General features: G+C 40.9%; 1 protein-coding gene across 6 annotated transcripts in view; it reads right to left on the bottom strand.

The window, feature by feature from the left end:
• Prkaa2 (protein kinase AMP-activated catalytic subunit alpha 2) overlaps positions 1-13,449 on the bottom strand; it is a 74,115-nt gene extending 60,666 nt beyond the window's left edge. For 2 of the 6 annotated variants that reach the window (XM_076934550.1, XM_076934551.1), the window contains exon 1: positions 11,623-12,167. Coding sequence is in view for 1 of the 6 variants with exons in the window: in XM_034502231.2 (XP_034358122.1) it covers positions 13,194-13,287 (94 nt within the window). In the remaining 5 variants the exon portion in view is untranslated. Of the gene's footprint in view, positions 1-11,622; positions 12,169-13,193 lie in introns of those variants that run through there. The other 4 variants (XM_034502231.2, XM_076934552.1, XM_076934549.1 and 1 more) reach the window with 4 other exon arrangements.
• Positions 13,450-13,798: the final 349 nt, after the last annotated feature.

Here is a 13,798-nt window from a genome sequence, read left to right as displayed (position 1 = left end):
ACTTAGTTACTGTTCTGTGAGCCCTTTCCAGTGAGCCTTTCATTTCCTTTTGGGTTTTATGTTAGCTTGAATAAAAATGGCCCCATAGGCTCATAGGGAGTGGCACTATTGGGAGCTGTGGCCTTATGGCCTTGTTGGAGGAAGTATGTCACTGAGGGTGGGCTTTGGGGTTTCAGAAGTTCAAGACAAGCCCAGTGTCACTCTCTCTTCCTGCTGCGTGCCAATCAGATGTAGAACTTTCAGCTACCTCTCTAGCACTATGTCTGCCTGCTTGCTCCCAGGCTTCCACCATGATAGTAGACTAAACCTCTGAATTGTAAGCCAGCCCCAGTTAAATGTTTTCCTTTATACAAGCTGCCATGGCTCTTCTTTCTCCTCCATTGTGAGCCATATACCTGATTTGGCTTCTAGCCAGTTTTCTCACAACACTTTCAGAATCAAGTGATTCCTAGCCAAGAAACAAAAGCAAAATAATCCTATTCCTCAATGGATTCAGATGAAAACTGGTAACAAAATCAGGCATAACTCTAAGCGAAGACACTTGAGGAGAAGGAAGCTGAGTCACACAATGTCAAGTTTTTATACTGAATCATGGTCATCAATCAATCCTACCAGATGGAGCTCAACATTTTTAACCTGGAGACTTGGTCATGTCTAAACTGGGAGTGTGGTTTGTCCAGTAATAAGATGTAGAACTTTAAAAAAAAAAAAAAAGAGAGAGAGAGAGAGAGTTGTCATGGTCATGGTCTCTTCACATCAATAAAACCCTAAGAAAGGCTTCTTGCTTTTATTTGGGATTAATTTCTTGCTTACTGAATAATTCTAATATTATCTTTTGCTGTGATTATGCTGGTAACAAACTAAATTTATCTCTCAAAACAAGAGTGTGTTGCTTTACTTTTAAGGTTTTTTTCTCCATTCATATGGCAAAAGCTAGGATTTTATTTCTTTCATTCTTCAAAAATCACTCTTGTTCACTTTCTCCCTTCAAGAATGTGCAATGCCCACTCTGTAACTATCAATGTTCTTGAATCCAAAGTAGTATTTACAAGATGATAAATGTTCTAACTTCACTTAGTTGTCAAAGATTTAAGACATAGGTGACCTAGAATGTCAATATAGCATAATCTCATGTGTCCTTAAAACCCAGAGCTGTTACAACCCAGCACAGACTTCATATAGGTCATAACAAGTTATGAGACTCACATGAGTGGATCCTGTCAACTCTAGTAAAAAGACTTAAGCAGGAGCCATGTGTATGCATCTGAATAGACATCTTAAATGGAAGCTAGAAGCCCATTTCTGTTTCCTTACAACTGTATAAAAACTATGACCTTATACTTCTTCCATAGACTCTCCAGCCCAAAGTCAACTAACCATTTCCAGTCAGTTTTCATTAAAATGATGTTTAGGGACTGACAGAATGTCCTAATGACCTGAATCCAATATTCCCCATATCTCACAAGGTGGCAAAGTAGAACTGATTCTCAAGAATTAGTTGTCCTCTGACCTCCAGACTCCTACAATGGTACATGGACATGGACACTTGTATACATACATACATACATACATACATACATACACATACACACACACACACACACACCATCATCATCATCATCATCATCATCATCTTAAATTACACAGTCATATTTATCTTACTATATATTCAGAAAAAGTTAAAAAAGGAAAACGCCAGGAATGGAGAGATGCCTAAGCAGGAAGACCATGTACTGCTCTTACAGAGGACCTGCATCCAGTTCCCAGCCCTCACTGCATACGGTTCACAATTGCCTGTAACTCCAGGTCCAGGAAATCTGGCATCCTCTTCTAGCCTCTGTGGACACTGCATATATATGCCACAACACCCCCACACAGTGACACACACATACATATAATTAAAATATTTTTAGAATATCACTAAATAAAGGGAAACCTAAGGTTCTGTTTCCATTCACTCATACCCACATAACCTATAATTCTGTGGAGGTTCTGATAACAAATAGACTGGACTTTCAATCTGTTCCAATTTGTGACTTACACATTCTTTCTATCCCTCATCCCTCTTTGGGATATTTAGATATCTATAGGTCTAGATATTTACTTTTGACCTATATCATTCACTACACTAATCTTTTCAGTAGAATCTAATCTGTTAAGACATCTACAAAATTCTGTTTTGATGACTGCATTTTTCAGCTCTGCAAATTTCCTTTGCTTGTTTGTATGGATTCCAAACCTGATAATAAAAGGCCCCCATCTTAAATATATTAGTAAGTTAAAGTTCACATCTGATAACTTTAAAATCTGAATCATGTTCATGCTTCTCCTGTTATCACAGACGCCTCCTGGAATGCTGAACACTGAATGTGAACATCTGTAGAGACACCACTTGATTGTGGGTTGTTTGTTCGTTTGTTTGTTTGTTTGTTTGTTTGTTGTTTTTTCCTTTAAAGAAGATAGACAGTACACATTCTTAGTCTGAAATTAAGCTGATCATAAACAGAATTTTTAATCTTCCAAGTGTTATAACTAACCACAGATGCATATGTTTACCAAGGACTGGTTCTGGAAAACCTAATTCTATTTTCTCCTCAGAATTCACACTGCTCAGTCCTTCTCTCTTCTGGCTACTGTTCTCTGCTTGGCTTCTCACAGTTATCATCCTCACAAATTAGCAAACTCAAAATGTCAGGCTCATTCCAGTGGATTTTTCTTCTCAGGATTCCTTGAAATAGGTTTAGCTGCCTTCAAACAGATGGCTGTGGGATTATTTGGGATTTTCCCTCCAGTTTTTTTAGTTGTGCTTAACTATGTATGAAAGCTGATTTCATACACATCATAGCTAGGGGAGATGTCAATAACACAAAGAAAAATGTATATGCAATAACCAAATGATAAAGTTGGCAAGAGAATCATTATAGGGAAGCAATACCTACCTTTCATGTAACCTAGGAAGTCTGCGGTAACAATCCTGCTGGACAACCACCTGCACCCCGAGTAAATGAGTCAATAACAGAAATTTCATAGATATTTGGTATTGGTGCCTGAAAGCAAATCTAATTCTGACCCACACTGTGCTTCCTTGCAACCATCTCCAAGGCATTGCCACTTATGGCAACTCTTTTTTTTTTTTTTTTTTTCCCAAATGCATTTTTAGCTGCATCAATCACACTCTTTTCTCACAGTGTGAAAGACATCACATTTCCTCTATGAGGTCACACAGCACACTTTTGGATTCCTCCTGAATATAAAGCTCATTGTCAGAATGAACCACAATTGGCTATGCGTTTCCAAGCTGTAACACCCATTGTTCCAAATCTGACTTAAAGTATAACAAAACAAAAACTACTCCTCGACTGCCAGCTAATGTTGTCTCTGCACATCTGTTTTCCACCTGGCTACAATTTTATCATTTAAGCATTCATAATGTGTAGTTCTGAAGCTTGTGGTCACCTAAAACTCCAAGTCTTTGAAATTCCTATCGACTGTTCCACTCTTTATGCACCACCCGTGTTTTGGTTTGGGCTTACCTTAAGAGCTATATTTGACACAGGTCCCTATTGAATTTCACTTTCCTGGCCTTTTATATAGCAACCAAAACAGTCTATTCAGTTTCAATTCTGATTCTGTGGTCTGTCTTCTAGTTATCTCAAATAGCTTTTTGTCATCCTAAATAGCAACTCATATTGGATCTGAGTCCATGTCAAAATCATTATAAAAAACTCAGTGGCACGGTCTGCAGAGGTGGCTCAGTGGTTAAGAGCACCTACTGCTCTTCTAGAGGTCCTGAGTTCAGTTCCCAGCACCCGTGTCAGGCAAGTCACAACTGCCTGTAACTCCAGCTCCAGGGGTTCTAAAACCTTTGGCCTCTGCAGGCACATACACACACCCAGACACAGACACATGATTAAAATTAAAAATAAATCTTGAAGACAATTCAAGTATAGACAGAGTATCCCTTTCTGATGATAACTAACTAACTTCTTTAAGGACAGTTGTTCAGCAGTGATAAACCATCCAGAGCACATTTCATCTTAATCACAAAGCTACTATGAAAAACAAAGTCAATTTCTCTAGCTGCAATCTATTGATAGTATGCAATATAGCCGTGAGATTATCTAGCAGTTCAGAGAGCACTGGAACAGGCTATGAAAGGAGGACTTGGAATGACTGAGAGAAGACGGGCTCATTAGATGACAGTAACGTAAGACATTAAATATGCAACAGAATCATTTAAGCCAGTTCTGTAACATTCTCACTTCAATTAAATTAGTAAGTCAGCTGTGTGTAGTTGTGTCTGTAGCCACATTAATAACATTAATAGCAATGTTATTTGTGCTTGAAATTCAATATAATTAAAGACAGCAAATACGTACTGCTGGCATTATTGTATTAACTGGTTGGGAGAACTGAAATCACTTCTGGAATCCCACACAGCACCAACTCAAACACAGTAAAGAGGGAAAACCAAAACAATGTATACCAATAGAATTGTACAAGTAAGAATATAGAAAAAAAGAACTGGTGTATGTGTAAAAATTTAATTCCATTATTTTCAGTTATGACAACCACAATTAATTGGTTATAACTAATTTATAATTTAGAAAAAGTCAGTTCTGCATGAAAATACACTGCTCATTGGGTTTTAATAACACATAAAATGACCAAAAAAAAAAAAAAAACCCACAAGCAGCAAAATATTTTAATAACTAAGCACATTAACATTTGGAATAAAAAAATGCAACTTTTTAATTATATAAAAGGCTGGTTTTTTAAAATCTAATAACAGATTATTTGAAGAAAATTCTTAAAAAACAAAGACACCAGCAAAAGAAACAAAGTGAAAATCCATCAGAGGCCAGCACCACCAAACAAGTCCCTGCTAAGCAAGGAGGCTGCTCCCTTGGAGGGGAGAAGAAAGTTTCTATTATTAGCAGAGATAAAAACTGCCTGAAATTCCTTCCTCACTAGCACCATGCTAAAAATAAGACGGTTTACCACATATCAGAATAAACACTGCTTTGCATAGTCATCTCATTTGCTTAAATAGAAAGAGTACAAACCTAATTCACAAACTTTCTCTTGTGTTTGGAGCTACATATGGTAAGGATTGTTCTCACTGTTACAGAGCATTCAACACTGGAACCCACTTACTAATTATCTCAAAGGATTTGAGATTAGATCTTTCTGCTAGACCAAATTAAATTACCTACTTGACTTCAAAAATTAACTAATTTTTCTGTAAAATATTTTCCCTGCCATTAAGGAAACCACAGGAATCTCGGGGTAATTGAAGTGATATTGCATTACAGAGCACGAACAGTACTGGCATGAACCACACGACAGCGAACACTTTGGCCTGTTTTCATAGAGGCAGTGACAGCGACACAGAGGAGGAGACCAGCGCTGTGTCAGCAGGAGAGTGACAAAGCTGTGCTCTCATCTCTTCCAGGGAGTTTGGGGCACAAGAACATCACATGTGATGTACACAATACCTGCCTTGGGGGTAGTGAATAGGAGAGGTTCAAAGTGAGCAGTGTCTACCCAATTAGAGATTTCTGAACATATCTATCCACAAATTCCTTTCATCAAATAAAGTTCTGTTCTCAGAACTAGATCACAGGTAATGGTCACAGTGTAGTTAACTGTGTGTATAAGTGGACCTTTGGAACTATGTATTTTCATGTACTTTTCATGCCGTGTAAGGAATATGAGTTTGGCATGTGCCACACAGCTAGCTGGCTTATGATAATTCCACACTAGGTTATCCCACTCCAATGCTCTGTACACCAAAAAGAGTATGCAAGTGTCATGTCCCTGTGGACGTGTTTCAAATATATCTGTCTACCACTTGCAACAGAAGATTACTCTGGACAGTACCAATAATAACTTCAAGTGTACATAGTGTAATAATCAGAATACAGTTTTTTAAAAAAAAAACTTAAGATTGTGACTTTTATCATTGAAGAATTAAAGATGTACTTCCCTTTTCTATTTTATTTTTGAGGCAGGCACTAACTGTAGCCAAAGCAGGAGAGGCATCCAAGATCCTCCAGTCTTAGCCATGAGTGCTGGGATAAATAGCTATGTGCTGATGTATCCACACTCCTTCTCTGTTCTTAAGAAATTCGAATTTCTGTTAAACCAAGGTCAGCAATTAAATACAAACATGTTTAAATCTATTTCTTTTCTTAATCAGCTTAATAACAAGCTTGTCAAGGTCTTTTTACGATGCACATGTTCGCTTTCAGGACTGAGATACAATAAGGATCTAAATGCTTAGGCCCTCAACTGGTGGAAATAAAACATAAATCTCAAGGAAAGCATAATATACCTTTAAATCTTCCAACTAGCCACTTAAAACTCGTTATTTACATTTTGAAATGTTTCATCTCAAAAATAAATGGGAAACTAGTGAAATATTTATTTAACTTCCTGAAATCCATGTGACATGGATAACTACTTAAAAAAGAAAACCTAATGTTCTTAGTGACCTTTGCTGACTAGGAGACTGATGTCACTAAAAAGTATCTGCTGGTGCACAGATATAAAGAACAGTTCTCTCAGAAGCCACATCTGGCAGACTTCACCTTAAAAATAAGGGATGCTTTTTAAATGAGTAATTGGTAGTATAATAAAGCCTCCTCCAACCAGGCTTTACAAATCATATACAACAGATCTATCCTAGTTATACCACTTTTTCATAAGCCAGAGGACTAGGGCAGGTCTAACTACAGGAGTTCCAAACAGTAGCTCTGCCCTACCAGAATGGGTGAAGCTTTGAACCATCAATTTAGAGGAAATCTTTTAAGAGATTAAAAACATACTACTCTTTCAACTTTGTCAGCCCATATAACCTGTTTCAAGGACACGGTCTAGAAGTAGCAGTACTGTAGCCTAATGGAAGAGAAAATTCAATCTAGTTCATTTTAAATAAGTTTTTAATTACTTACTAACAAATAAAATTTTATATGTTTTTAAAGTCATTTGAAGCTACGCTATTACATGAAAGCTATACTACTATGTATATTTTTGCTTATTAACCTTAACTTAGATCAGTAAATTAGATCAACAATCGAAATTAAATTTAAATGGCATAACAGTTAAGAGAGAAAATACATAAATGCTCCTCACTCCTCTATTCCACGTGGTTATCGCCACATAAAATTAAACCATCCACTATTGAGGTTTATAGTAGAGATTAATTTTATAAAATCTAAATCTGTAACAATTAAAAATGTATGAGCTTTCAACAAAACATGCTGAGACAAGTGGGTAAGCACATGGAAAAGATCAACCTTTAACCCCACCTCCTGGCACACTTAGGAGTGAAAGCAAAGTGGATCACAGAGTTAAACATAGAAGTCAGAACAATCAAATATCCACAAGAAAAGATAGTAAGCCAGATCTTACATCTCCTAGGCAAAGCTCTTTTAACTTTGATATCAAATATTTGATCCCCCTTTATCTCTCCCACAACTCACTACGTAGACCAGACTGGCCTTGAACTCACAGATATGATCCATTTCTTAAAATGACAACTTTGAGTTCAAAACTTCCAAACTTTTATATTTCAAACACACAACCAAAAAAAATGATAAATAAGACTAAGATGCAGCTCACTTGGTGAAGTGTTTGCCTAGCAAACACTCATAAACGGGGCGTGTCGGTGCATGCTTGGAATCCTATCATTTGGGAAGTAGAGACTGGAGGATCAGAAACTCTAAGCCAGGTTTGGCAATGTGTTGACTTTGATGCCACTCTGGGATACATAAGATCCTATGACGGAAGGAAAGGGAGGTAGAAAGGGAGGGATAGAGAGAGGAAATCCAACAAAGCAAGAATTTTATTTGGAATACATATTCAGCAAGAGACTTGAAACAAAACTGTATTTCAAAAAATCCTGTTAATTCAGCTCAAAAGTTGATGAGTAACTTGTCTTAGCCTGTCTTCTACTGGTATACAGCATATCTGAGAGCAGGTAATTTATTAAGTAAGGCAGTTTATTTTGGCCAGTGGTGACAGAGGTTGAGAAGTCTACAAGCATGGTGCCAGCATCTACTCAGCTTCTGGGAACAACTCCATGGTGCTTACTCTCAGAGCAGAAAAAAAGCAGGACTAGCAAGTGCATGGGAAAGCCACAAGCCACCAAGAGCAACTGGCTTTACAACAACAGTTTATCTATCCCACCATTACTTACGCACCAAAGAAAGGTGCTGATTCCACTAAAGACCAAGACGTCTTGTAAAGGTGCCAGCACCTTTCAGTGTGGTGTGGGACTCAAACTCCAATATAAGTCATCAGACAGGGCAAAGCCTATTTAAGCCATGTATTGTACATCCCAACTAAACACTAGCAAATAGCCAGGCTCCGGAGGTGCATGCCTTTAATCCCAGTACTCAGGAGGCAGAGTTCTAGGAGTTGAGGCCAGCCTGGTCTAAAAAGCAAGTTCTAGGACAGTCAAATCTACATAGTGAGACCTTATCTCAAAAAGCAACACACACACACACACACACACACACACACATATATATGTATATATATGATAGAATAAATGAAAACATGGTCAATAGTAAAACACTGTCACTAGTAAAATGCAAAGTTTGAACCTCAATGAGATACTCCACGCACAGTAGAATAACTGTAACAAGTCAAATAATAACCACTGTTGATAAGGAAATGGAGAGAAATGTTGGTACAAGCATTTTGGAAAACAGTTTGTCAGCATCTCAAAAAGTTTTAAAAAAGATAAAACTATGCTAGGAACCAGCAATTCCACTGCCAAGTACCCATCCAAGGTGTGAAAAGATTTGTGTCCCCAGAGTTAAGGTTTGGATATGAATTATTCCACAAAAGGCACTGTGTGTTGACAAATCAGAATCCAGTCAGTGGTACTACTGAGGGGACTGGACCACTACTGAGGGGACTGGACCACTACTGAGGGGACTGGATTCCACCTTCAACAAGGGACTGATCCCTGCTGTGTTCATAGCATGATGGCCATACTGAGTGGTAGTAGAAAGCAGAAGGTGAGCCAATCTTTAATGAGATAAGCCTCTTTGCTTCATATATTTCCTACCACAGTGTTCTGCCTCATTACAACACAGGAGAAATTGATCAAGTAACTGTTGGGATAATATTGTGCACTGGGTAAGGATTGTCTTTTATTATTCAAAGGCTGAATTCTGTGCCTGCAGAGAGCTGAATGCTGACCTTGGTATTGTTATTCATATGGCTACATCTTATTTTGTAAACACTCCCTCTCTCACCTTCTAATCGGTTTTAATAAAGAGCTGATGGCCTACAATGAAGCAGGATAGGCAGCCCTTTGGAGAGAGCTAGAACCCTGGGGAAGGAGAGTCAGGCAAGCAGGAATTCTCCAGCCAGATGCAGAGAAGACAAGGGACTAGAGACTGAGACACAGTAACAAGCCACATAGCAGAACTTAGATTAGAATAAGTGGGCTAGTTTACAAGCTAGATGGGAATAAGCCTAAACTATAAGCCCTTAAGCATTCATAATAAATAGAAATCTCGGTGTCCTTACTCAGGAGCTGGTGGTCTCAAAGTCCTGATACAAGTAATCACAGACTGAAACCTCTTAAACATGGCTGAATTGTATCTTTCTTTCCTTTGCATTATTTTCCCAAGTATTCTCTCTCAAGGAAACCACATACGTTCACAGGCAGAGCTTTGCATGTGAATATTCATAGAGGCACTCTTTGTAATAGCCTATACAGCAAGACAATATCCAGCAGCTAAGAATGTATGGGGAGGGAGCACATACATACAATAGAAGATCATACAACAATAAAAAGGAACAAATCAGTGATACGTTATGCTAGCTAGCTATGAACCTCGAAAACAAAATGTTAGATATAGAGACACCATACTCCACAATCCCAATTCATCTTTTTCCATATACATATTAGGCAAAGATAGTGGTATCTGAGGGTTATGGGTGGGAATGTGATTAACTGTAAGTAGATAAAATAAATGTTCTATGGCTAAGCTATGATGGTGGCTGTGGTACTTTACCAAATACTAAAAACTGTTAAACTGTACACTTAAAATCAGTGACTTTTACAATATGGTAAACATACCTCAATATATGTTTTTAAAACTACTTATGCCTTGGATAGGGGAGGAGCTCAAGAAGGCCCACACCTAGATGAGATGCTACTTAGGCAGTTCACAGCTGCTCATGGGCTGGGGGCAGAGGGGCTAGTTTTCTTCAGAGATGTGACCCCTAGTAGACTGCCTATATTCCAGTGGTTGGCCCCATAGCCATGCACATATCCACAGACATGTATATGTGTGTGTGTGTGTGTGTGTGTGTACACACATATGTAGAGATATATATCTACATATATGAATGAAAAATGAAAGAATGGAGATTTGGTGGAAGGGCATGAAAGGAGTTGGAGGGAGAGAGTGGGGTGACTCTAATTAAAGCACATTGTATGAAACTGTCAAATAATAGAAAATGTATTCTGTTTTGTTTTGTTTTGTTTTGCTTTGCTTTGTTTTGCAAGACAGGGTTTCTCTGTGTAGCCCTGGCTGTCCTGGAACTCACTCTGTAGACCAGGCTGGGCTCGAACTCAGAAATCTGCCTGCCTCTGCCTCCCAAGTGCTGGGATTAAAGGCGTGCACCACCACTGCCCAGCTTAAAGTGTATTCTTAAAATGCATATGCTTTGTTTCACCAGTCCCGTGACTTAACTGAACAACTATAGCTGTATTGATTACAAACCCACATGAACTAGTTTAATTTCTGTCATAAAACACCCTGACTGCCGGCAGTGGTGGCACACGCCTTTAATCCCAGCACTTGGGAGGCAGAGGCAGGCAGATTTCTGAGTTAGAGGCCAGCCTGGTCTACAGAGTGAGTTCTAGAACAGCCAGGGCTACACAGAGAAACCCTGTCTCGAAAAACAAAAACAAAAACAAACAAACAAACAAAAAAACCACCCTGACTAAAAGTGGCTTAGGGCAGAAAAGGCTTATTTTAACTCAACTTCCCAGGCTACAGTCAGTTTGAGGGAAGTCAAGTCAGGAAGCTGAAGCACATTCTCGGTCACCAGCAGAGAGAACACATACAGGCTTGCTTGCTCTCGCTCAGCCCTCCCTCTGTACTTACACAGTGCAGGACCCAAACTCACGGAACTGTGCTGCCCAGAATGGAGGGGTCTTCCCACTTTAATATGCACACTAGATCTAAGTAATTCCTTATTAAGATTCCCTTCCTAGGTGATTCTTCCTTTCGTGCATTTGACATGAATAGTAACTATCACACCACACAGTGTCTCTTTAGGGAAGATCAAACAATGTCAGAAAAAGCTCAGATACCTTGTCCTACCAAGGTTCTCCAGGAAAAAGATTTTTCTTGTAAATCAAGGTTCCTTCTGTTCAATTTACATTTTAGGAAGCTGGTGTTTAGAAGCAGACAGAGACTATATCCAAATACTTTTAAATTATCCCTTGACAATGGCCTGAGGAATCAGATCGGGTATTCCACTCTACATAAAGAGCACAATAAAAAAAAAAAATTCAAGAGCAAACCAAAGCACTTAGCAGAACACAGAACACGAAAGCATATACGGCTAAGTTATATAACTTACCCTAAATGGCAAAGCAGCCGTTTGCATAACTTTGCAATGCCACAGCAACGCAGTTCTCAGCAAAGATGGTGTCAACAACATTCATCTAATCTCCGGATCATCTCCTGACTACCCACAATTCTTACAAGATCCTGACCTCACAAGACTTCAAAGAACCTTACAATCATTTTAGGTCTTTACAAAAATACCCACTCGGTGAGCCCACGTGTGACCACCTTAATATAATCTGCCAACCTCACAAAAGTGCCCATCCTTCCTTCCCCTGTTCTCCTTTCCCAATAGGAGGGAGCCTATCCTTTTCACAGGTATCCTGATTGCCTTTCCCTAGTAGACAGTTAAGTCCCAAAAAAGCTCAAGTTTTGCTCTTTCCTAGAACTTCGCTGCCTGGAACAATTCCTCGTGGTAAGAGCACTCAGTGTTTCCTCACTGTACAAACGGGTATTAGATATACCAAGAGGAGTTAATCCTAGCAGAAACGATAGTCTCTCCCTTCTATTCAAGTCTTCAATGGAGGACAAAATGTGAAAAATAAGCCTCGCATAAAATTTCCAGACTGCTTACCCAATATGTATTCAACAACAACAAAAGGCTAATGTTTCACTTTTAATTCTCAACTTGCTACCAAGTATTTTTTTTTTTTTTTTAATAAGAGCAGTAGTTCTGTTAAAAGGACCGGTAATCAAACCCCATGTGACTGTTATTAACTAATAAGAAAGCAAAGCAAAGTTTAATACTTAACTAGTAAGTGCAGTCTGAAATTTCAAAAGCAACCTGTTTTTTTCCAAACCCCCCAAAGCAATCCCTTCGCCAACCAAAAAAAAAAAACCCTTGCCTAAGCAAGTCTGACCTCTTGGGGACCCAAATTCCATTACCAAGGAACATTTTCTCCCAGACCCTGACCCCAGAAGGCTTCCTTGAACCAATCAACCTGCAGAGCTGGGGGTTCCCCTAAATTCTCTACCCAACCAGCTGCATTCCAGCGTTTTCACACACCCACCAGAGGAACTGCCACCTCTCCACTCTAGGCATGCCCTTAGTCAACTCCACCATCAAAGGCCTGGGACCGGGAAGAATCTGGGGAAGGCAGGGAGGGGCCTCATCTGCAAGGCCAAAATTGGAGGACATCTTAGACCTCACCCTGAATCTGCCAATTGTCTGTGACCTTGGGCGTGTCTCTGAAGCCTTAGAGCTCGCGTTCTCTCACCTCTAAGGTGAGGACCGCACCCTGACCGAATCACGTTAAGGGTTAAGTGAGACCTCAGATGCGGCTCCACGCAGAGCACTTGGCACCAGTGGGAGACCCACTCCCAATCCGTGGCGCCGTGACTCCTCCATCCTCCTCACGCTTCGGGGGCCCTTCGGACTGGGCCAGTCACCCAATTCTGCAGACAAGTGAGCTGAGGGGTAGAGAAAAGACAGGGCGCTCGCAGGCACCCCCGCCAAGGCACACCCCATAACCGCCGGTCCCCCCGGACCCACGCCCCGGCTGCCGCGCCAGGTGCTTGTGCCCCGGGCTCGCCCGCGGGCGCTCCACCTGCCACCCGGCCTCGTGCCCGCGCCGCTGCACTCACTCTTCACTTTGCCGAAGGTGCCGACGCCCAGGGTGTCCCCCAGCACGTAGTGTCCGATCTTCACCCGCCCGTCGTGCTTCTGCTTCTCAGCCATGTTCGGCGCGCGGCCTCCCCGGGCCGCGGGCTCTGAGCGCCGCTGCCGCTGCCGCTGCCGCCGCCGCCGCCGCCTACCCACAGTGCAGCGGGCCGGGGGTGGGGGGGCGGGACGGGGACGCCGGGGGCGCGGTGGGGTGAGCGCAGCTCAGCGCGTTTGGACGCAGGCTGGGGGCGCAGAGCCGAGGCGTCCGGAGGAAAGCCCGCGGCGGTGAAGACGGAAGGGATGAATCTGAGCGCGACCGAGATGGAAGGAGAATCTGAAGAGAAGTGGGAGGGTGCGGGGAGTGTATACAGTGAGACTTGCCTCGGGACAGGAGGGCCAGGCGCTGGGGCGGGCGACCCTCCCCTAGCCCCTGGCCAAGCTCCACCTAGTCAAGGTTTGTTTGTCTGGAAACGTTCTAGTCCGTGCCCTCTTCAGATGGCGTCCCATTGTTTTAGAACTCAAGCTTATTTTGTAGTTCTTTGTCATGTTATTGTTAGGTCTCAAAACCCGGACAAACTGCCAACGG

The sequence above is a fragment of the Arvicanthis niloticus genome, chromosome 5 (assembly GCF_011762505.2).
Source record: "Arvicanthis niloticus isolate mArvNil1 chromosome 5, mArvNil1.pat.X, whole genome shotgun sequence".
Classification (NCBI taxonomy): Eukaryota; Metazoa; Chordata; class Mammalia; order Rodentia; family Muridae; genus Arvicanthis; species Arvicanthis niloticus.
The sequence above is the reverse complement of the archived record's forward strand: the minus strand, read 5'-3'. Positions and strand labels throughout refer to the sequence as shown.